The sequence below is a fragment of the Rhincodon typus genome, chromosome 1 (genome assembly GCF_021869965.1).
Source record: "Rhincodon typus isolate 14 chromosome 1, sRhiTyp1.1, whole genome shotgun sequence".
Taxonomy (NCBI): Eukaryota; Metazoa; Chordata; class Chondrichthyes; order Orectolobiformes; family Rhincodontidae; genus Rhincodon; species Rhincodon typus.
In genome coordinates this window covers 105,726,122-105,751,706 of record NC_063332.1, presented here as the reverse complement: position 1 = coordinate 105,751,706, position 25,585 = coordinate 105,726,122, and the positions used below count along the sequence as shown (strand labels likewise).

General features: G+C 40.4%; 1 protein-coding gene across 2 annotated transcripts; it reads left to right on the top strand.

The window, feature by feature from the left end:
• The first annotated feature begins 2,494 nt into the window (after window positions 1-2,494).
• Window positions 2,495-24,707, top strand: LOC125481470 (protein FAM47E-like). Of its 2 annotated transcripts, none has more exons than XM_048593083.1 (5): window positions 2,495-2,678; window positions 9,859-10,014; window positions 13,793-13,870; window positions 22,198-22,273; window positions 24,606-24,707. In XM_048593083.1, exons 1-4 carry the CDS (start codon window positions 2,619-2,621, stop codon window positions 22,258-22,260), a joined length of 357 nt encoding a protein of 118 aa, XP_048449040.1. In that variant the 5' UTR covers window positions 2,495-2,618; the 3' UTR covers window positions 22,261-22,273; window positions 24,606-24,707. The 2 variants fall into 2 exon arrangements, with proteins under 2 accessions (XP_048449040.1, XP_048449108.1); XM_048593151.1 differs by having other exon boundaries at window positions 24,611-24,703.
• Window positions 24,708-25,585: the final 878 nt, after the last annotated feature.

Here is a 25,585-nt window from a genome sequence, read left to right as displayed (position 1 = left end):
GCTCCTCTGATGCTGCTTGGCCTGCTGTGTTCATCCAGCTCTACACCTTGTTATCTCAGATTCTCCAGCATCGGCAGTTCCTACTATCTTTGCAGCAATAGATCCCTGTTTTGGTATTCAAAAGCTTGCTCAATGAAAGAAAGAAAGAAAGATGCCTTTACCATCTTATCTGCCTGTCCTATCACCTTCAGGGTCCTCTGGACACACTTTCTGTGCTCCTCGCAGAACCCTCCTGTTTATTGTGTATTTCCTTGCTTTGTTTGCTCTTCCCAAATCCATAACCTTGCACTTCTTTGGATTGAATTCAATTTGCCACTTTTCCTCCATTTCAACCAAAAAACTACATCTTCTCACAGTCAACAGCCATTCTCTTTACTGTCAACATCCCTTCCAATGTTTGTGTTATCTCCAAATTTCCCAATCATTTTTCCCACATTTAATCTTATATCAATGCATACCAGAATACCTAATGATCCAAAGCAGAGGCTTTTGGAACACCACTGGAAACCACTTTCCATTCACAAAACATCTGTTAAATATTACTGTTTATTTCTTGTCACTGAGTAAATTTTGGATCCAACTTTCCATATTCCCCTATATCCATGGTCAGTTAGTAGGAGGCACAGATTTAAGGTGAATGATGAAAGGATTAGCAGGGTCATAGGGAAACATCTTTCACCACAAGTATCTGGAATTCGCTGCCCAGTTTAATGGTTGAGGTAGTGTTTAATTTTTCTGACTAGTCTACCCTAGGACCTTGTCACATTTCTTATTAAAATCCATGCAAACAAATTCCCCTCAACTACCCTCATTAATGCTCCTTGTTACTGCCTCAAAAAATTCAATGAATTTAGTAAAACATGACCTTCCCTTAACAAGCTTCTTAACATGCCTCCTCAAGTAACAGTTAATTCTATCCTCCAATATTAATTCCAGTAATTTACCCACCACTGAGCTCAGACTGACCTGCCTATAATTATTTGGCAGATCACTTGCATCCTTTTGAATAATATTACAAAGTTTGTAGACCCCTAGTCCTCTACTACTTTGCCTGTTCTGGTGAGCATTGGTGAATGATCCTCGCAGCATCCACTATTTACTCACTGGCATCTTTCAGGGTACATTTCATTTGGCCCTGGTGATTTATCAGCCTTCAGGAGATCAGTCTCTCCATTACTTCCTCTCTCATTATGCTTAATTTATCTAATATTTCTAATGCTTCTCCTCTTTAACTAGAATGTCTGCATGATTCCTCTCTTTTGTGAAGATAAAGACAAAATACTCACTTAGACTCCTGTTCACATCTTCTGCAACCTCATATATGCCTCTGAAAGGCCAAACCTTTTCTTACTTATCCTCTTGTTCTTAATGTACTAATAAATTAAGACGAATGAAAATGCTTCAGCCTTGTCTTTTCCAGGTCAGTGCTGGGTGATCAGTTCTGTTTAATCCTTTTCTTAGGCTTTGTGGCAGCTTGATATAACAGAATGGCTCATTAAACAGAACACAGTTAAGATTCCACCACATTGCTGTGGGTCTGGAGTCACATGTAGATGAGACTTGGTAAGGACTGGCAGTTTCCTTCCGAAAAGACATTAGTGAATGATAATCATTACATTGTTGCTATTAAGCTTGTTTGTTAAATTTCATTTTTAAAAACTTAATCAAAATTTCACTATCTGCCCTGGTGGGATTCAAACTCTTGTGCCCACAACTTTACCCTAGAATTCTGGGCTACTCCAGTCCAATGGTGTTACCAGTACAACATCACATCCCTGTCTTAACATTTCAATTTTTTTAAATAAAGGCAAGTTATGTTTATTTAATCTGAGGGCCCTGATAGCCTTTTTTGGTCCAAGTTGAGATGGTGATCATCCAATATATCTCATATTGTAAACTCAAACTTTAAATTGCATATTTTAGTTTTCCTGGTTATATGATCTACTCTTATTAGTACTTGACTATCTCAATGTTTTATTAAAGACAATGTAACATTTAATTAACCAAATTTAGCATGTGCTGAATGATGCAGTCAATGAATCAAAGCAACATGGGGTGCAGGTTTAATTTTCCTCACTTTGTTAAGCTTTTAATCGCAGTAGTACAATTGTGATGATTTGATGGGTGGAGATAGATTTATTCTTAGTCGGGTATAACAACCAACTCAACTACTACCTCTGGAAAATTTCCTAAACACCAACTGTTTAAATGAAGTAGCTTTGGGCAATTTATATAGCAACTCCAAATTTGTCCATTGTGTGCACTTTCAGTACATCAAAAGGAAGTGTTTGATCTCAGGACTGCACTAATCTGCGGAGCACTTTATTCCTTTCCATTAAGCAGTGCATTTATCTACTCAATCAAGAGCACTTTTCTCCCCACATTCCCTACTTACAAAAGAATACTGAATTGACTTGGATATACCTTATAGCTTGTTCAGATATAACAATATATGCATTCATATTTCATGAATTGCTTGTGCTATAAAGGGTGGAGAGAACCACAATATAGAAGAATCTACAATCTTGAGCCTTTTTGCAAGTGACTACGAAACCAGTTCTGCTCTTCCCATACCTATCCAAGTGGTGGAGCTGACCAACATTCCTACAGAGTTAAGGATGACAGTGGGAACACCTCCGACAAGACCTTCACGAAGAATCCACAAAACTACTAACTTGGTGAGCAAACATATTTACAATTTTATATCAATGTGTTGCTTTTTGACTGCGAACTGAAAGTGGGAAAAGATACTATTTTAAATCAAACTGGGGATGGAGTTGTTTGCAGTTTTAAGAACAAGTTGTTGGAATACATTGTGAATTTACCTTCAATATTGCCTTATTCAAGCAGTGAGGGAGAATTTCAGATGAATCAGCACCACCTATGCGTTTTTGGCAATTCTGCCTGGAGACTGTCTTTTGATTGGCTTTTAACCAGTTGTTGTGGGTTCAGGAGTGCTTATCATAGTACAAAGCTATTGATTGGTTCCTGGGCAGGGGCCTACAGTCTTGTATGTGGACAACACAACAAAAACATCTAGCCTGCAAAGAGAAAACATCTATCTCTCTTTTTCTCCATTTTATGTGGAGAAGTAAAAGAAAATCCTAGTAACTAACAACTCTCCCTCACCTTTCCTCTGTGAACTGCTGTATCTGAAAATCCCCTATTGAAAGGGGAAAGGGAAAACCACCTCAACCGGGGTATTGAAAGGGTGAATTCTTAACCACTGAATGCAAGGCTAAGTGTTATGTCATCAGCATAGGTCAGAAGGAAGGAATAGAAAAGGACCAAAATAAAACAATTCATTGATGTTTGTGATTTGGACTGATGCCAGAACTGTTTCTCTGACTTTTTGTTCTTTCCCTACCCATAATATTTATGTCATGCCTTGTATGTTTTTGATTTTATGTGATAATGAAACCTTTTAAAGGGGTAAAATTCAAGTTTGACAGTTATAAAATAGTAATTCATCATTTCTACCTTTGCGGATCGTTATAAACTGTTTCATTATAATGTATAGTTATTTTAATGTACATGGAAAAGCCTGTTGTGCATGTTCTTTTAACATGAGTTAGACAGATAAAATTGGTCAGTTCGGTGGTTTTATCAAATTTTCACATTTACAGTCATAGAGTCATACGGCATGGAAACAGACCCTTCGGTCTACCTCATCTATGCCAACCAGATATCTTAAATTAATCTAGTCCCATTTGCCAGCATTTGGCCCATTTCCCCTCTAAATCCCTCCTATTCATGTACCCATCCAGATGCCTTTTAAACGTTGTAATTGTACTGCCCTCCACCACTTCCTCTGGTAGCTCATTCCATACACACACCGGTGTCTGTCTAAAAATGGTGTCCCTCAGGTATCTTTTAAGTCTTTCCCCTTCCACCTTAAACCTATGCTGTTTAGTTTTGGACTCCTCTACCTGGGAAAAAGGGCCTTGGCTATTCACCCTATCCATGCCCCTCATGATTTTATAAACCTCTATGACGTCATCCCTCAGTCTCCGATGCGCAGGGGAAATAGGCCGAGTCTATTCAGCCTCTCCCTACACCTCAAACCCTCCAAATCCAGCAACATCTTTGTAAATCTTTTCTGCCCCCTTTCAAATTTAACAACATCCTACCTATACCAGGGAGACCAGAATTGAATAGTATTCCAAAAGTAGCCTAACCAATATCCTGTACAGATGCACATCCTAACTCCTATACTCAAAGCACTGACCAATAAAGCCAAGCGTACCAAACACCTTCTTCACTACCCTGTCTACCTGTGACTCCATCTTCAAGGCACCAAGAACCTGCAACCCAAAGTCTTTTTGTTCAGCAACACTCCCCAGGAGCCTACCATTAACAGTATAAGTACAGTGCTGTTTTGCCCTATCAAAATACAGCACCTCATATTTATCTAAATTAAACTCCATCTATTGGCCCATCTGACCAAGGTCCCATTGTACTCTGAGAGAACCCTTCTTCACTGTCCATTACACCACCAATTTTGCTGTCATCTGCAAACTTACTAATTAATTCTCTCATATTCACATCCAAATCATTTATATAATTGATAAAAAAAAATCATTGGACCCAGCACCAATCCTTGCTGAACACTGCTGGTCACAGGCCTCCAGTCCGAAAAACAAACCTCCACCACCACCCTGTGTCTGCTACCTTCCAGCCAATTTTGTATCCAATTGGCTAGCTCTTCCTGGATCCTGTGTGATCTAACTGTGTTAACCAGTCTACCATGCAGCACCTTGTTGAACGCCTTGCTGAAGTCCATATAGTCAATGTCCACCACTCTGCCTTCATCAGTCCTCTTTGTCACTTCTTCAAAAATCTCAATCAAGTTAGTTAGACATAATTTCCCACACACAAAGCCATGTTGACTATCCCTAATCAGTCCTTTCCTTTCCAAATACATGTAAATCCTGTCCCTCAGAATCCCTCCGATAACTTGCCCACCACTGACATCAGGCTCACCAGTCTAAAGTTCCCTGGCCTTTCCTTTCCACTTTTCTTAAATAATGGCACCACATTCACCACCCTCCAGACTTCTGGAACCTCTCACCATGGCTATTGATGATATAAATATCTCAGCAAGATTCCCAGCAATCACTTCTCTAGTTTCCCACAAAGTTCTGCGATACACCTGATCAGGTCCTGGGGATTTATCCACCTTTATGCGTTTTAAGACATCCAGCATCTCCTCCGTAGTATGGACACTTCTCAAACTATCTCTGCTTACTTCTCCAAGTTCTGTAGCTTCCATATCCTTCTTCACAGTAAATGCTGATGCAAAATACTTGTTTAGTATATCAGCCATCTCCTGCGGTTACACATATAGACAGCCTTGTTGATCTTTAAGGGGCTCTATTCTCTACCTAGTTACCCTTTTGCCCTTAATGTATTTGTAGAATCTCTTTGGAGTCTCTTTAACCCTATTTGCCAAAGCTATCTCATGTCCCCTTTTTTCCCTCCTGATTTCCCTCTCAAGTATGCTCCTACTGCCTTTGTATTCTTCTAGGGACTCGCTCAATCCCAGCTGTCTCTACCTGCCATATGTCTCCTTCTTTTTCTTACCAGAGCTTCAATTTCTCTAGTCGTCCAGCATTCTCTACACCTACCAGCCTTGCCCTTCACACTAAAAAGAACATATTGCCTCTAGACTCTTGTAATCAGTGGAGAAAATGCAAGAGTATTACAAAAGATGTGATAACAGAAGACTTGGAAAGAATTAATGGGACTAAACAAATCATCATAGATTTATAAATGGGAAGTCATGCTTAATTAATCTACTCGAGTTTTTCTGAGGATATAAATAATAGAATGGAAAAGGGAGAACCAGTGGATATGGTGTATCTGGATTTCAAGAAGGCTTTTGATAAGGTCCTACATAAGAGACTAGTGGGTAAAATTAAAGCACATGGGATTGAGGATAATATACTGGCATGAACTGAGAATTGGTCAATAGGCCAGAAACCAAGAGTGGGAATAAATGGCTCCTTTTCTAGGTGGCAGGCAGTGACTAGTGGAGTGCGACATTCATTGTTACTGTATTTCACAATATATATAAAAATACATATTTAAGTAACTTCATGAAGGAACCAAATGCACAATTTCCAAGTTTGCTGACAAAACTAAACCAGGTTGGATTGAGTTGTGAGGAGGATCCAAGGAGGCTTCAGAGTGATCTAAACAATTTGATTGTGTGGGCAAACACATGGCAGAAGTGGTATGATATAGGTAAATTTTGAGTTATGCACTTCAGCATGAAAAAGAGAAAGGTAGAGTATTATTTAGAAGGGTATATTGGGAATTGTGGATCTGCAAAAGGATCTGGGTATCATTGTACACCAGTCAATGGAAGTAAACAGGCAGTTGCAGCAAGCATTTAAGAAGACAAATGGTATGTTGACCTTTATTGCAAGAGGATTTGAGTTCAGAAATAGAGTTGTTGTACTGCAATTATACAGGGCCTTGCTGCCAGGAGTACTGTGTACAGTTTGGTCTCCCAACTTAAGAGAGGTTATATTTGTCATAGAGGGTGTGCAGCAAAGGTTCTCTGGGCTGATATTGGAGATGGCAGCACTGTCGTACGAGAATAGATTGTTCAACTGGACCTGTTTTGACTGGAATTTAGAAGGATGAGAGGGGACCTGATTGAAATGTATAACATCCTCACACGGCTGGACAGACAAGATGCAAGAAAGATGTTTTCCCTGATTGGGGAGTCCAGAACCAAGGGATACAGTTTCTTAATGTGCAGGTTAGGTGGATTGGCCATATTAAACTGTCTGCAGTTTCCAGGGATGTGCAGGTTAGGTGGATTAGCCTGGGCGCTGGGGCTGGGTGGGATGCTCTTCAGAGGGCTAGTGCAGATTCAATTGGGCGAATGGCCTCTTGCCACAATGTAGGGATACTATGATGCTATGATAATGGGTAAGCCATTTAGGACTGAGATGAGGAAACATTTCTTCACTCAGAGGGCAATCAATTGGTGGAATTCATTATCACAGAAAGCTGGGTCACTGAGTAAATTCAGGAAAAAAAACGTTTTTTTTAGATATTAAAGGCATCAAGGGGTATGGGAGAAAGCTGAAATATGGTATAGAGGATCAGCCATGATTATATTGAATGGTGAATCAGTCTCAAAGGACCTACTTGTACTCCTAGTTCGTATTTTTCTATGTAAGGTGGGGGCAGGAGGGGTTGTGGAGGTGGTGGAAATGAGTCGGTGGGGTGTGAGTCTGCAGGGTGCGGCTAGTGAGGGAATAAGTTTCTATGAAGTCGCTAGGGGTGGGGAGGGAGTTGGTCAGTGAATGTGAAGAGCAAGGCCGGGGATTGTTGGTGGATGGAGTCAGTTTGCAGGGTGAGGGTGGTTAAAGTGGTCGTCTTCCAGATGAGCTCAGAAGGGGAAAGAAAATTAGGAGAAGCCAGTGGCTGCAAAGTGGAAAGGGAGGGAAGCTGCCAAGTCAAACATGTCAACAAAGAAATACCTAACTAACCTGGATCCAGGAAAATGTAAAGTTACATATAATGAATTCCTTGCAATTTTTTTTTAATGAACTGTGTGTCAGTTATTTGTAAGGAATAGTTTTTGTTGCTATCTTATGGCTGTTGTCTTGGACCAATTTAAATACTATGATACTTTGGAAATCTAAGCTTTCCCTTTGTGAGGTGGCATTAAGTTTAATGGAGAATTGATTTGATGAATTCTTCTAATTCTGCTGCTGTGATTTTAAATAGGTCAACAGACATACAGGCACGATGATTGCATCTTACTGAATAAAAGAGTTAATGATAATGAAATAGTAGCCACAAAAATCAAAACATTTCCTTGAGTAATCTCAAGACAGCCCTCAGAAAAACAGTAATTGACCCCTGTTTTGTAGTTATGCCACAAATTCTGGAATGTATGCAGTGACTCAATCAGTATTCTAAAAGAAACATTAATGTTTGTCCTTCTTGGGCAACACCAGGTGAGTTGATAGTGTACAACATCTAGTAAAATGTAGGGGTCCCAATCTGAACTTTTGCATGGGGGCACAAGGTAGAGACCTCCTGGTAGATTTATTCTCCAAACAAATATATATGAGGTATTTGTTAAAAAAAGAAGTGGAAAAGAACATTAGGACTTATGAAAATGGTGCCAGAAAAAGACCAGTTTGTTTGTCTAATCTGTCCTGTATACAGTCGATATGATTCCTTGTGTCGCACAAAATAAACACTCACCACCCTCCCAGAGGCACAAAGTCCTGAGAGATGTGAAAAAATAGATAAAACTCCAGGCCATTTAAGATAAAATATATGAACAGTCCTTCTCTGACCCTTTTTGGAGCTCAAAACTAGTCCAAGATATCATTGACCTATACAGGTTATTCACCTCTTGTATGGAGCATTCACTGCCTCAACTAGAAACCTGTTCAGCTCTCTTTGAAAATATGCAATGAATTAACGTTCACCACACAAGCTGACCACATGTTCCACAGCTCTGCTACATACAAGGAACAGAAGAACCACCTAACATCCAGCTTAAATAAAACATAGAACTGCAGATAAAAGCCAAACGAACTGTGGATGCTGGAAATCTGAAATAAAACATAAATTTCTGGAGAAACTCAGCAGGTTTGGCAGCATCGGTGGAGAGAAAGCAGAGTTAACATTTCAAGTCCAGTAACCCGAAACATTAACTCTGCTTTCTCTTCACAGATGTTACCAGACCTGCTGAGTTTCTCCAGAAGTTTGTATCTTTGTGAAATCCAGCTTAATTCAGTTCAAGCATAATGTATAAGTCTGACACCTTATCTTCCCTGATCGATCTGGTTGAACTATTTGTCCACACAAACACAGTGTCCAATAATCTATTAATTTACAGAACATAAATCAAATTAACCTTGAGTTGACTATTCTTTAATATACATTAGCCTTGCTGTTTTAAACTACCCAAGGTAGCTAAGGTTTTCTAAAGTGAGGATCAATTTTCTGTCCTTTCTCAGTAGTTTTATCAAAGCCTCAATATTCCTCACTATATAAGGGGTGATAAAGTGAATACGGTATTCTAACTGAGACCCGGGAAATATCTCTGCTCCTATGATGCTGCTTGGCCTGCTGTGTTCATCCAGCCCTGCACCTTGTTGTCTCGGATTCTCCAGCATCTGCAGTTCCTACTATCTCTTGTACTAAGACAATTGGGATCTGTTGTTTTGTGTTAGGTTTCTGCATAATTGTTGACTCTGTATATTAAATAAGGGAATAGAATATAAATTAATTTGCATTGACTATATAGGTAACCTGCATGTCTTCATATAAAATCGCAGAGGAAAACATTTATCTAGTTTGATTGTCCTGTTTAAAAGCCTTGCTTGGTATGGCTGTCTTAAGAAAGCAGACTGTTTAAGAGCACAGAGATTACTAAACTAGGGGTATTTGACGAGCTGATCTTTAATGAAATCTGCTCTCAAAGAATTTTGATGGCAGTAAATAATGTATTGAACAATGCGATCACTCCTTGTGTCAGTATTACTGCTGGCTGCATTCAAAGAAAAGGCAGCAGTCCCTCAGATGCAGGGCAAATTAGTTTTTTAACTTATTTTTGCTCATCTCCAAAAGAACTTTAAACAGGAACTGATGTATGAATGAGAGATTAGATTCACTGTCTGATTTCTCAAATCACATTGGAATAGTTTTAATATATATTTTAATTAAAGTTAGATTTCTATTATAGTATATTTTTAACTCAATTGTTACTATTTACTTATATGTAATTTTTAATGAATGAGCAATTTATTCAAAATGAATTTTCATATGCAATTTTTCAAAGATAAGTGAAATAGCATTTTGTTGATATTATGGTAGGAATCCACCCAGCCATATGGAGATAAATATATATATGGAGCCTGGTATTTGGACCCAAAGACATGGTCAAAAAGAAGAGCTGATGAACCTCTGATCGATCCCAATTTTGAGGCTGAGAAAAACAAAACGATTTTGCCTGAAGGGGCTGGAGAGAAGGTAGTAATTTACAATATTTACTTTTGCAAATGAATAACCAAATCATCCAATTTAGTGGGTAATCTCATTTTTATTTGTTTTTTTTTGTTGCGTGATGTGCATAAATAGCCTGTATCGGGTGTAGGAATTCGCTTGATTACACGTTAATGCATTCCTTAGAAACAAGTGACTCATGTAGGGTGACAGTGTAAGGATACAGACCATCCATCTGACTTAGATAGGGAATGTCAGGAACTTAACTGAGCATGGAGGATATCATGTTCACATTTTACATTGGGATCACTCAATAGTGATCAGACACAGGACTTACACACAGGACAGTCACTATAGTCATGCAGTTGGGAATTAATTGAATTGAATTAAATGAGACTTGCATTTAGTTAGCACTTTATTATGTTGTCAAATCCTTCATACCCTGTAAGATTTTGTTTAAAGCGTACAGCTGTGTTTACATTGACAAACTATTTCTATTCATGTGTTTCGATCAGAAAACAATAGCTGTTGTTTGAGTCAAACAACAGTTGTAGATAGCGGTTTTGTAGCATTATTCGTGGAACACTCTTGTCAGGGTTTACACAAATTCCCGTCTAAAAACAGGTTTGAACTCAAATCAGTGGGAGTAATTTTGACTTGATGTGACAGTGTAAAACTGGTATTAGCAAATCAGCAGCCATTGTACATCTCGTCAGATTTTCGTTTCCAATGCAGGACAGCTGTAAAGCCGGTGCTCAGTATGTTGTTGTCTGTTTAATTCGAGTAAAATTTGCCTTTATAAAGCCTGTCTGGGAAGCGAGATGAGGAAATTTGCCAGTTCAGAGTTTGGCCAGTAGATGGAGCACTGCCCAACGATAGAGATCTCTGTGAAGGAATGGAAACTCCAGCAAGCCAAGTTGAAGTGACTGCAATGCACCTGCTGTCAGTGATCTTAGCGGCATTGATAGCGGCTGTGCAACCAACCTACTCCCACCCCCACCCCCACCATGCCATTTAAAAGAGGAATTCAATAGGCAGAAATTAGCAGTGATGGCAACCTACATGAAGATAAAACACAAATGGAATTACAAATTTAATTGTGGGACTAGCTGAGGAGCTCAAGAGATGACTGACATAGACACAACGGGCTAAATGTCTTCCTTCTCTGCAGCAACAATTCTATACTATTCTAGCCAATCAATGTCAGGAATTCTCCCTGTCTCATATTAATCATAAAGCTTGCATGGAACAACTAAAAAGATGGTTTTTGGGATGAACACCTCACAGATATCTCAGGCACACACACGACACACAGTGGAAACTAACAACAACCTAACTTTTACATTGTTCAGGGTATTAACAATAAGATAAAATATTGCTGATTCAGTTTGGATGTCCAATCAGAGTCTGTTCCTTTATAAAGGCTATTTAAAAAGACATTAAATGATAATTGTAAATGAATGATAATAAACTATTTAATTGGTGATCATAATGGATTGTAAAGGCTGCTGAAGGAGAAACAGTAACCTTGAACATGTCACTGCCTCAGCTCTATTTTAGATCAAGGTTTCAAAATTCAACAGTCAAGAGTTTGGTTTGTACATGTATGGTCTAGTTTGCACATGGCATAAAAGACATCATGTAAATACATTTTAATAATAGCACAAATGTTAGCATTCATTTCTGTGTCCATTAAGGCTGTTAGTCCAGTCTGCTGCTTAATGATGTCAGTCCTAGCTCAGTTGGAAGCACTGTTGATTTTTATCAAACAATTCTGTGTGGAAGTCCCATGCCAGATGTGGAATCTTGTTTTTCTTGAGGTTGATTCTTGAGTGCCCTTCTTGTCAAAAGGTTAATGAATGACTGGAGTTGGTTGGAATGTTGGTCTGTGGAGCTGCAAGAATTTATGCACCTTAATCCTGTAGTGAGTGATTCTCTTCGGTATTAATTCTGTCACTGAGTGCCTGCGCGATCCCATTTTTCAGTTTCTATTTTGATTATTGCCCCAGTTATGTATGTTTGTGCTTTGCAGGAACATGAGCAAACAGACTTGGGGCCCCTCTCGTTTAGGGTGTACATTCTCTGAGAGGCCTTTGTTTGAAAACTGATGTAGAGCAAGATGGTGTTTGTAAATATTTTTTTTAAGTCATTCACCTTCTCCAGTGCCCCTCTAGAATATACTTCCCCCTCCCCACCACAGCTTTTTCCTTTCCAATGGCCTCACTTCTGTCCTTCTTCAGTCTCCACTAGAGACTTAACATCTCACAGTCAGAATGTCAATTGAAACATGTTCATGATATCATTGTTGCAGCGTTATTTATGAAAGAGGGTATAAAAATCTCATACTCCACCTTACCTTGGATCACTTGAAGCATGACACTGTACTAGAAGCATGCTGATCTGTTGTAACATAGTAGTTTAATATTAGTCCAGACTCTTCTATGCCTGAGGAATGTAACGTTTGCATTTAATAGTTTGTTATGATAGATGGTTTTGGATTCTTTGATATCACAATATCCATGCCGAGTTTCTTATGGGAGATAACATACGCATTGCTGCATCAGGTGAAACACCTTGTTAACAGCAATCTAACACTATCATTGTCTCACACTCCCAGCCAGATCCCCATGCCCAGCCTTACCCTAATATTGCCCATTATTCAGTTCACCTGCTTGTTCTCCTTCCCCAGACGTCATTGTATTCCCCACCTTTCCTTGTCTCCTTTGCCCCTGTCATCATGAGTCAACCCTCTGCACCCAAGTTGCTACCTCTGTTCCCCAGGAACTACTCCACCTCACATCTACATCCATTAAGTTCCATTCCGTACTGTTCCTTTCAACATTTCCAGTTGAGTGCAGCTGTTCCGCCTGCCTCAGTCAGGTTTGCTGGCTTCCCACTATGGCTGCCTTGCATGGTCAGACTAGTGGGCCCAGTCAGCCTTAACACTGAACAATGTAATTCTTTAAATACAAGAAGACAAACTCCATATGACTGAGGATGGTCATGAGTTGCTGCCAACCCGGTCAGATTTCACCCCTTGCACTGTAAGCATTTACCTACCAAAGGAAGATCTCATATGAATGAGCTGGTTGACTTTGTCAAATTTCGCCCACTGCACTTTAAACGTTTCTGTAGTAAATAATCCTGTGCTTCTCAAACCTTTTCTGTTGTGTCCTAATTTTAAGACTTGATGTTTGTTAATGCCCCACAGAACAATATCTGGTGAAGGACTGGGTTGGGGGTAGAGTTGCTGAACAGTGTAGGTGTTCAAACAACAGGGATAGTTGCACAATGATGTACACGTCCAAGACACCTCACGTTTCGTCGGCCCTGTTGCCAGCAATCAGGTCTCAGAGCTAATTGGATTAAGTCACACCCACAGGCAAAGGAGCTTTGCAACCAATCCCAGGATTGTCAAATGTGAGTGTCCATTGCACAGCCACCATTGCTGCATCAGAACTTGTGACCCCAGTTACTTGTTCCTCATGACCCACAATTTTTGAACTCCAGAAATAACAAATTGTCTCTTAAATGGAGAAAGATGCCCATGGTGCTTTTTAAAATATGACCAATTATCTACATAGGTGAGTAAGTAGGGAACAGTTACTAGAACATCCTTTCCTGTGCCACTTGATATTAGCTGTAATCTATAGCACTGAGTAGTTGGACATCTTGATCAAGTCGGGCAATGGTAATACTTATGGATAGATGAGAACTGATGGAAGGAAGAAACAAGTGGGAAAACAGGAGTGTGGTAATTAGTAATCTGATCTGACTCCTTTCTAATTTGTTGTTTTCTGTGAAGGATGAAGAAATAAGAGGACTTCATGCAACAATATCTTTCAAAAAATATATAGAGGCTGTAGGATGCAGGAAACCAGAGGTAAACATAAATTTAACAAAGTACAAATATACAGCATCTTCCACAGCTGGAGCAAAGTTGTAAATTCAGTAATATTGCTTGATATGTGAAGTCAGTCCAATGTAAAGTGTGGTTTACAGAAAATCACTGTTCCGTATAATACTGCAACACACCAACAAAAGGCTTTGATTATTATCTTCCCATCCAAAGTGTTTTCCAAGTCTTCCAGAGATTTCATACAGACTACAGGTGACAATTTTCATTCATTTTCTTGTTTTGAATATATGGGTGTCCCTAAAACTAGGTTTCATCACTGGACTGACAACCACATTGCTTTTAAGCAGCTTAATGTTAAGTATTAATTTAATGTTATTGGAGTGTGGAATCATGGGAACATGTTGCAATTTTTCTCTTATATTTTGCTGAATGATATTCCAAATGCAGGTGAGCAAAAGCTGGGGAACGTAAGTGTTTCCCAATCCTGCTATCAGTTATTAGCAATGCGTACTCCACGTTAGGTTTAGCACAGGCATGGTAAATCCCAACAAATGGCATTACAAACCATAGAACCACATTGTGATGGACTACGTTTCTTTGCTTTTCACGCTCCTGACAAATAGTTCTAAAATTAAATTTGTTCCCTTTAAGATCAATTGCAATTGGTCCTTCCATAACTGTATACCATCTGCAGCCTCTAATTGGACATTACCAGGGATTGGTTTGCTCAGATAGCTGGTGTGCAATGCAGAGTGATGTCAACTGCATGTGTTCGATTGCTGCCCTAGCTGAGGTTACCATCAAGGTCCTGCTTTCTCAACCTTTCCCCTTGCCTGAGGTGTGGTGAACCTCGGGTTAAACTCTCCATCAGTCATATCTCTCTTTCTAGTGAGGGAATGAGACGTGGGCAACGTTACCTTTTTTTATTACAGACTAAAAGATTCCCCCCAGCTTCTTGCAAACTATTTTCTTAAACCACTCTCCATTCCCTGTTCCCTCCACCCTAACCTCCATAGTTAGTGTGAGGGGATGATGAATTTCTGTGTCAGTAAGATCAAGACCATCCTCTGACATGTTCTTCCCTTCCACAAACTCACATGGCCAAACTCCCTAATGCTCCTAACACCCTAGTTTTTAAGTTCTATTCTTCTCTAATGTCACTCCTGACTTTTGTCATACCTCCTCTAAGCTCCTTTCGTCCCTGAGTCTCACTTTCTATTTCACCTATCCTATTCCAACAAAACTTGTTGACATTCACCCTGGACTCCACTCACCTTGCCTTCTTCCTCTTCTGTTAACCAATATTGTAAGCGGTTCTTTCATTTCAGATGTTACCCTTTGTTATTTTTAATTATGCTGTCATCATTTTTCTCCCCAAAGAACCAAAACTTAACTCCACTGTCCTTGCAAACCACATCCCACCAGCAATCTCTTTTGCCTCTCCAAAGTCACTGAATTGCCTCCTAAATCTGCTTCCAGGAAGAAAGTCTGTTTTATTTATATTCTGGTAATGCAAATGTTCACATGAACTTCATAAGATATCCAATTCCATTAAGGATAGAGAGTTGAATTTCTCTAAATAAATATGTCCAAGGTCAATCACACATTAATTGTAAACATTAATTCCCATGTTAATTGTGGGAAATTTGCAGATTGTCAGGTGTTTTTAAATTTAGAGCTTCATTTGAATTTACAAACTTACTTCAACAAAACCATCTACTTGACCTCACATGAAATAAGTGCCTTTTCCTCTGACCTTACTTTGAATATTTTTGACACTGGAATGAGGTATCTGAAGTTTGTTGGATTTTCTCAAATCTTATAGACTAACAGAATCTCTTGTGGTATTAATGTTAATGGGACAGGAGATGTACTTGATTGTGTCATCTGAAGCAAGATGATTAAAGACTGACAGGAAATAATTGTGACATTTACAGAAAATGCATGTTGCTTGCTGCATGAATTTTTTTCATCTATTAGAAAACTGGAATCTTTATCCTTTGTGCATATGCTTTTTACTGTCAGCAGGAACTTCTGTGCTGATGGGAGGTCCCTCCACCCCCACCTCAACAAGTTCCATACCCACCACAACGTGGAACTCTTCTTCTGCTGTGTCTGCCTCCGTGCCTTCTTCTTCAATAAAGGCTCCCAACCACCCTCCAGAGTACCCTTCTCCCACCTCCAACCTTCCTTCTCCTTTTGGACACCCCCTGCCGGCCTGTTACCCACCCTGGACCTCTTCGTTGCGAACTGCCAACACGGTATCAACCGCCTCAATTTCTCGACCACCCCCCCTTCACCCACTCCAACCTCTCCCCCACTGAACATGCAGCGCTCCACTCTCTCTGCACCAATCCCCGTTTCACTATCAAACCCACTGACAAAGGTCAGTGGGTAGTCTGAAGGATGGACCTCTGTGTTGCAGAGGCCGAACGCCAACTCTCTGACACCACGTCCTACCTCCCCCTTGACCACGACCCCACCATGGCCCATCAGTGTCCATGACCTCATTGCTTCCAGTGACCTCCCTCTACCGCCTCCAGCCTTATTGTACCCCAGCCCTGCACTGCCCAGTTCTACCTGCTCCCCAAGATCCACAAGCCCAACTACCCTGGCCAACCCATCATCTCCGCATGCTCCTGTTCCATTGAACTCATCTCTTCCTACCTCATCTTCATTCTCTTCCCCTTGGTTCAGGCAGTCCCCACCTACATCCGGGACACAAACCATGCCCTCTATCTCTTTGGTAATTTCCAGTTCCCTAGCCCCCAGTGCTTCATCTTTATTATGGACATTCAATCCCTATACAGGTCCATACCCCACAAGGATGGCCTACAGGCCCTTAGTTTTTTCCTCTCCAACAGACCCATCCATGCCCCCTCACCCCACCAATACCCTCCACTGCCTCTCCGAACTAGTCCTCACTCTCAATAACTTTTCCTTCAATTCATCCCACTTTCTCCAAATCCTTGGGGTGGCCATGGGCACTCGCAATGGGTCCCAGCTACACCTGCTTCTTTGTCGGTCATGTCAAACAGTCTCTCTTCAGTACGTACAGCGCTTCTGTTCCCCAACTCTTCAGCTGTTACATCGATGACTGTATCAGTGCTGTATCCTGCACCCAGGCTGAACTGGCACAGTTCATCGACTTCTCTAACAACTTCCACCCCACCTTCAAATTCACTTGGTCTATCTCAGGCACCTCCCTCCCCTTTCTTGACCTCTCCATTTCTATTTCTGGCGACAGTTTACAGGCTGACATTTACTATAAACCCACAGACTCCCACAGCTACCTAGACTACACCTTCTCCCATCCTTTAGCCTGCAAAAACTCCATCCCGTTTTCTCGATTCCTCCGTCTCCGTTGCATCTGCTCTGACAAGAAGACTTTCCATTCCTAAGCATCCCAGATGTCCCCCTTTTTCAAACAACGCTCTTTCCCCCTCTCTGTCATCCAGACAGCCCTCTACCACGCCTCCTCCATTCCCCACTTCACAGCTCTTAATCACCCCCCCCCCACCAAACATAATAAAGTTAGGGTCACCCTTGTCCTCAATTTCCACCCCACCAGCTTCCACATCCTCAATGTATCATCCTTAAACACTTCCACCAACTCCAATTAGACCCCACCACCCAGAACATCTTCCACTCCCCATTCCTCTCTGCCTTTTGCAAAGACCATTCCCTTTGCCAATCCTTCGTTCGCACCACACTCCCCACCAACCACTCCAAACCACCCAGTACCTTCCCCTGTAACCATAAAAGATGCAACACCTGCCCACACACCACCTCCCTCACCTCCATCCAAGGCTCTAAACAGTCCTTCCAGGTGAGACAGAGCTTCACCTGCATCTCCTCCATTCTAGTCTACTGCATCCGGTGCTCCCGATGTGGTCTTCTCTATATCGGTGACACCAAACATAGATTAGGTAACCGTTTTGCCGAACATCTACACCTGGCCCGTAATTGCCAACCTAACCTCCCAGTCACCACCCATTTCAGCTCCCAGCCCCCACACGCGTCCATCCTCGGCCTCCTCCAGTGTTGCAGTGACTCAGAATGTAAATTTGAAGAACAACACCTTATCTTCCGCCTAGGCACATCACAGCACGAAGGACTCAACACTGAGTTCTCTAATTTCAAATAACCTCCCCACCCATCCCTTGGCTTCCTTTCTAGACCCCCACCTCCTCCCTTCCATTCGACCTTCTGACCCTCCCTTCCAGTCACCAACCAGATGGGAAGGATGAATCAACCAACCAGGTCGTACCTACTACCAGTGTCCACCTATCACCACCATTCCACCTCCACCCCGCCTTTTTATCTGCAGCTCCCCTACCCCCACATCCAGTCCTGAAGAAGGGCAATACCCGAAATGTTGACTGCTCTTTCCTCCAGATGCTGCCTCGTTTGCTGTGTTCTTCCAGCCTCCTGGTTGTCTACCCTCCTACAATACACATCGGCAGGATAAAATCTATTAGCAACAGACATCAGTTTATGTCTTGCCCAATATCAGAGAAAGGAGTTGGTAATCAGGTAAAGCTGAGGACAGACGCACGAAACAAAGAAGGGAAAGGGGGCCTGGTCTTAGCTGATTATTGCCAGCAAGTGTTGATGTGCTGTATGTCTTTATGAAATATTAACTGTTAATTGACTATTAACTGTCCAATGTGAAATGCAGTAGTTGGTGTATGTTTAAAAATATATAGCTTACCAGATATTTAAGAAAAATTAAGAAGTACTTCTGAGGCAGAACATAAAGTCAAGTGGGAAGGAGTGGGGTGTGGATGAGTAAAACCAAAGGAGTGAAATTTGAGGCCAAGTAAGAAAATACAAGCCGAAAACTGCTTATGACAATTAGAAACTATGAGTAACCTAGGGCTGCTTATTTCAATATTAAAAATATGAAGGTGCTTGCCAACTATATTGCACTTAGAGAGGTTTGTAAACAGCAGAGCAGGATCATAGGAAAATTCGACATGCTGATGTGTTGAGAGTCAGTGGAAATGGGAGAGAGTTGAAATTTACCTTCTGGAGAGCCTCAAAGGCATATTTGCAAAAGTGTGACAAGCAAATACAAACGTTAGTTCTTTCTATTGTATAAATTTACACAAAGACATGGTGAAGACATATTGATACAAAAACTAAGCTTACTCAGAACTGAATTTTCGTGGTGTTGGGCAGGATCTGTGGACTTTTAATAGTGGTGTATGGGACCCAAATGCAGAAATCCCAGCTCCTTTTCTGACAGATTAAATTTTTGACAATAGAGGAAAGGGGAGGAGGTATAATTCACACAGGAGAGAAACCCACACTCAACACAGCTATTAAAGTGTGGAGCTGGAGGAACACAGCAGGCCAGGCAGCATCAGAGTAACAGGAAAGTTCTTCTGAAGAAGGGTCCCAACCCTAAACATCAACTTTCATGCTCCTCTGATGCTGCCTGGCCTGCTGTGTTCCTCCAACTCCGCACTGTGTAATCTCTGACTCCAGCATCTGCAGTTCTTGCTATCACAACACAGCTATTACCCCATGTTGGCTATTGCAAGGGCCCTCACCTTCATTGTCAGAGTCATAAATTGATGGAGTAAGTTAATATGTACATCATCATATGAGGTACATATTGCAGTATAGTGATGATATTTGAATGCGTCACTTATCATTAACCTTACTGTGAGCTATTATTGATCATGAGTGCACGCCTTTTAAACATTGTGCTGGTAAGAAACAGCACTTTGCCTTTGCTGACATTAATTTGTTTTTTTTTGAAGATGTAGTACATTCTCTGGCATTGATCTGGTGCACAATTGAAATTCTTTTTTTTTTCAGAAGCAGCTTTAAGCAGCTTATGATTACTTTTCACAGTAATTTCCTTTACAGAGAGACAGAAAAGATATTTAACTGGTTCCCTTCATCCTCATTTCTCAAAACCCCTTACTCCCCAGGCTCCATTCATGCCATTTCATGCCCCTAAATATACAATGTGGCTTTTCATGTCCCATGTTAGTCTGTGACACTTTTATGCCTGTTCATCCACTATCCACTATTTAGAAGCAATGAATCCTATTGTGACTATTGGATGTGTTTTTTAAAAAAACAAATTTTTAGAAGTAGGAATGAATGGTAAACTTTCTACTCTTTTTAAAGGAAGCCTTTCTACTAAAGGGCAAAAAAAAGTCAATTATCTGGACCCTTTAAAGTTTTAATCGCTGAAACGCGTGTGGCTTGTTGGTCTAGGGGTATGATTCTCACTGGGGCGGCATGGTGGCTCAGTAGATAGCACTGCTGCCTCACAGCGCCAGGGACCCGGGTTCAATTTCACCCTCGGGTGACTGTCTGTGTGGAGTTTGCACATTCTCCCCGTGTCTACGTGGGTTTCCTCCAGGTGCTCCGGTTTCCTCCCACAGTCTAAAGATGTGCAGGGTAGGTGGATTGGCTATGTTAAATTGCCCGTAGTGTTCAGGGATGTGTAGATTAGGTGGGTTATAGGGGATGGGACTGAGTGTCAGTGTGGACTTGTTGGGCCAAAGGGCCTGTTTCCACACTGTAGGGATGATAATAAATGCTCTTCAATAGTGGTACAACTGTCCATATAATTGCCATAATCTTAAATTTTTAATGTCCATTCTTTAAAGCAACCAAAAACAGCTGCAGCTGTCAGTGAGAATTAAGCAACATCCAAATGCTGGACTGCTATCATTGACAGAAAGAAGTTTGAAAAACCAGTAGCATCTAGTTGTACAGTTTCAAGATAACTCTTAGCTAACATTTCCATGAGGGCTTTCATGTCATTATGCTTGCTTGGCTTCAAAAGTTATAATGATCTCTACACAAGGTTCTGATTTCACAGTTTGATTGACAGCTTAGGAAGGCTGTTAAAGAATTTGAAGTGCAGACACAAAAGAAGTTTGTTTGTTTTTATGAGATTAACCACTTGAAGTTTTAAAGCTTTGAATGGATTTATGAATGGGAGATTTTTTTCACAATTAAATGTTTGGGATTGAAAGACTATTTAATGTCTATTTTTCATTTCCAAGGCTCCCAAGGTCTTTCCATCTTACATAGCAGGTAATTGAACATACAGATGGCATAGAGTCACAGAATTATTATGGTGCAGAAGGAGGCCATTTGGCCCATCATTGCCTGCACTGCACCATCTGTATTATCTAGTGCCATTCTCCTGCCTTTTCCCCAAATCCCTGACACACCATTACTATCCAAATAAACATCCAATGCCATCTTGAATGCCTCAATTGAATGTACCTCCATCAAATTTCCAGGCTGTGCACTCCATACCCTAACAATTCAGCACATGAAAAACTTTTCTCTCACCTCACTCTTGCTTCTTTTGCACATCACTATAAATTTATGCTCTGTCGTTCTTGTTTCTTTTACAAGTAGAAACAGCTTCTCACTTTCCACGCTGTCCAGCCCGCTGATTTTGAAAACTTCAATCAGATCTCCTCTCAACCTTCTTCCCTCCAAGGAGAACAGTTCCAACTTCTTCAATCTATCCTCGTAGATGAAGTTTCTAATACCTGGAACCATCCTCGTAAATCACTTCTGTACTCTGTCCAATGCATTTGCATCTTTCTATAATGTGGTGCCCACACTATATGTAATAGAGCATGATGTCGAGTATGTACAGGGCCATGGGGGAGTTGTGTTTGGTGGGGGTGGTGAACAAGTGTGAGGGGTGAGAGCTAAAGGGATTAACAACTTCTGGGATGAAGCCCCAGAGAACTGAAGTGAACAAGCTGCCTCATCACGTTCCCACCCCTCTGGCCAAACCTGCTGTACTTCAGAGGTCACAAAATTAACAGCACGGTTATTTTATTTGACTGTAGCATTAGTATTATTGCCAATAAGCATCATTAAATAGAATGCTTTTTGGCTGTGCCATTTTTATTAATATGGCATCTATCAAATATGTGAAGCAGATATCTATTCTCTTCTTAAGAAAATAAATCCAGAACACTCTGTCCAATGGTCTGATTGTATTGGCCGACATTGTCAGCTAAACCTCAAAATAACAGAAGTGACATTAATGTCTCCAGAATATAAACTACAAAATAGCTGACTTTTTAAACTAAAATGAGTGATTGTCAATTCACCAGATGACATTTGGATTCGTTAGTGTCATTGTCTTGAACTCAGTTGTATTGTTATTATTTCAGTATGGTTCACCAAGAAGAGAAATGACAGATACAAAGTGTTAGCCTTGAAATGAAGACAAAGAAGATAGAAGGATTTGAAAAATAAATCTGTTGTGTAAGTGGTTTGGCTTAGTTGTTGTAGTGTATACATGTAAATATTCACTGTGGTTAATATGTTATATTCTAAATTTTCAGTTCCTGGAGAAATTATTTGCCGAAGTTGATGAAAATCAAACAGGAATTAGAAGAACAGCTTGAAACAGAAACCTGAGTAATGCAGATTTCATTCTTCATGACACATAGGATTCATCATTAATTAGCATGTTATCTCAATGGTGTAATTTTATCAATGTTTATATGTGATTATGATTCCCCCTAAAGATATTAGTATCGACCTAGGCTTTGGTTAATACTTAGTGCTGTTGACTATTATATATGATGCAGTGCAAAAATATTTATGTTACTTCAAGAACACTCAAATATTATGCCAAATAATTACATAAACAGTACACAAAATGGAATCCAATAAATGCGCAAGTTCTCAGCAATGCTGCTTAAACTGCTTTCTGATTTTCTGAGCGTGTCCATATTTTAAGGAACATGCTCATCTATTAAAAGGTCAAAGTTGTGACATTGGGTCTAGTAACACAAAGAAAGGTGGTGCTTTTAATATCTGCCGGAATTTTCAGGAGACAAACGTTGTCCTAGCTTTCAGTTATTACATCCATCGTCTTGACTGTCTGATATGAACCAACGTCAACCTGGAAGCATACATCTCAGAACTGCATGACTCAACTATAGGGGCCACACCAGGCTGAGAGTCTGCCATGCCAGGCCAGGAAGCTGCCTCACTGGGCTGAGAGGCCACCATGCCAGACCAGGAGTTAAAAATGTTAAAAATGCAGCAGAAGAAACTGCATTTACACTTGTAAATGATCTTCTGTCAAGTCTAAGGTGAAGTAATGTTGGTGAACCAGGAGGAACACCAAGGAACTTCCTGCTCAAAGTGTTTAGGGATGGAATAGCCATTTCACTGCAGGCCATCGTAATTCCAGCCTGTTTTGGTTCAGGCCTGTTTTGCTGTAATAATATAAAAATAAAAATAAGGCCACAAGCTGCCACTAATGTTCAATCTTCCAACTATTTCAGAGGTTTAAGCAATACAACCTACATCTCAGATACATCTCAGGTGTTCTGAATCACTAGACCTTTCTGGTCAATTTATGTTTCACAGTTGTTTGCTATATAGAAATAGCATCTTGCCCTTAGCTTTCCTGTTATTTTTCAGAATTTACTGGATCTTCACACTAATTGTCTATCAACCTGACTGCAGAAATTTACAACAAGTAATACCTTTTTGAATCATGAGTGTGGAGTAAAGAGTTAACCACACCTATAGTTTAATGACAACTGTACTTTAATGATAACATGTGGGTAGGGAGTTATGTCACAACGATGCCAGATTATATTGAACTGAGGCTCAAGTGTGTAGAATGCCAGAGATGTCTTCTCTTACCATCTCCTTGATTTGGTTAATACCTAAAGAGCATTGTGGTTCACTGACTTGTGTGTGGACTATGTTCTAACAACAACCCACAATAGATGATGCTACAGCATAATAATTGCTAATGCAATGCTGATCAATATCTCTGTCACAGAAAGGGAACAATTCAAATTATTCAATCTCATTTGTTTATGCAGTAAATAGTTAGAGGTTCTGAAAATTCTAAACTTTTATTTCCTTTTCTCTTTTCTGTCTCTTTTCCTCTCTTCTGATCCACCGAATGGGACTGAAGAAATTTCTTTTCTTAGCCTTGATATCACCATTTACTATGGACCTAGATGCCCTGTTGCCTTCACCACACCATTGTCAATTTGCCCTTTCAGAAAAAGCAACATTATTTTCAAGCTGACTGGCACAGGAAAATGTCTAACCCTGTGTGATACCCTGCTCTGCAAGCTTAGCCTAATTTTGCTCCATTGTTCCCTGTCTTCTGTTCTGAATACATCAATGCTTGTAAATTGGCACTTCAGTTCTTCCTCATTTTTATTTTAATTGACAACGTTAAATTTAGTTTGTTTAAATACTGAGATTATAAACATATGAATTAAGAGCAAGAGTAAACAATTTGGATTCTTGGGCCTGCTCTGCCAATTAATAAGATCATGACTGATCTGATTTTGATCTTGAATATGGTAGTCAGTGACAGAGGTCAGCAGATACAAATGACTTAGTTACTGTTCAGGAGTTTATTTCTGCATATTCAGTGTGGTCCTGTGCACCATCATACCACGCTGTTAATATAAATGGGCTTTCCATGAAAATGGTCCTGTTTGCCGCACGATGGAGTTGGTCAACAGAGAACCTTAACTTAAATTTGGATCCAAGCTGAGTAGAAGAATGAGTGTCCATACTTTGAGTGTCTATACTTTTAAAAAATTTGATATGATTGACTCCTCACCCAAAAAAAGTAAGCTTCTAATTATCCCACTGCCTTTCTAGCACTTGTTGTCGATGGAAGAATTAAATCAATTTAGTTTAGATAGAATGTAGTTTGTTCAGTGAAGGGTCCTTAAATATTCTTTTTTTGATTTAATTGCAGGACAGAAACATCAGACCAATTTTAACTCAGCTTAGAAGCTCATTTGAAGACCAGCTCTCTTGTTTATAAATTTCTCTCAGATCCACATACAATAAACATACCAAAATATTTACATGGTACTTTATTTGCTTAATGAGTTTGTTCGTAAAATAATTTCTGAGCAGGGAAAAATTTGAAAATTGATTCTTGTCAAAGGTGACAGTCATAAGATTGTATAGTTTAACCCAAGTGTCAATTTCATCTAATTTCACAAAGGGTTTCTCTACATGAAGTCAAATGGAATTTCTGACTGTATCTTATCAAATTTATCTCATTAAATACCTGCCATGCTCCGTGGTGCCCTTCTCATCCAATGCTAACCTGATTCTACTATCTTGCCATAGCCGAAACAATCCCCACCCACCAGATATCCCAGTATAGACTGGCACCCTGTCATCAGTGCCATCTTTAAATCCCAGACATACATTTGGCCAAGCATTGGCATTCCAGAGTGCCCATCACTGGCAATATAATGGCACAACAGCCCCAAACACATGCTGGTTACAGCACATACTTGGCCTGGCTGATACTTCCTAACACGTGCAACTCCCTCCCTTGTCCCAGTGTTGTCTAACCACCAGGCCACAAAGTTTACCTTTTGTTCACATTCCATCCCTAAGTCACTACTACTCTCTTCCCAATGCCCATAACATCATCTCCCAAAATTACCCCCTTGAGCCCTGCCCCTACAGTTTACTCATGCCAACCGTAATGACTATTGATGACCCATTCTCCCACGGTGACCCATGTCCTCTGATGTACTATTGTCTCTCCTGCTAGTATGTTGAGCAATCTCCCCTTGACTTTATTGTCCCTTTGCTTTCCAGCATGCTGCCCCCAAACCCTACAACTAACTTCTCCAACTTCCCTACCACAGCAGTGGCCTCTGATAACTCCCCATTGAGGTATTGCCCAGGACAAACTGTGGCCCACCCCCCTGA

Coding starts and splice junctions, on each gene's coding strand:
- LOC125481470 (XM_048593083.1), top strand. CDS start 2,619: ATGACAGTGGGAACACCTCCGACAAGACCTTCACGAAGAATCCACAAA. Junction 2,679..9,858: donor TCCACAAAACTACTAACTTG/GTGAGCAAACAT, acceptor ATATTATGGTAG/GAATCCACCCAGCCATATGG. Junction 10,015..13,792: donor CTGAAGGGGCTGGAGAGAAG/GTAGTAATTTAC, acceptor TTTTCTGTGAAG/GATGAAGAAATAAGAGGACT.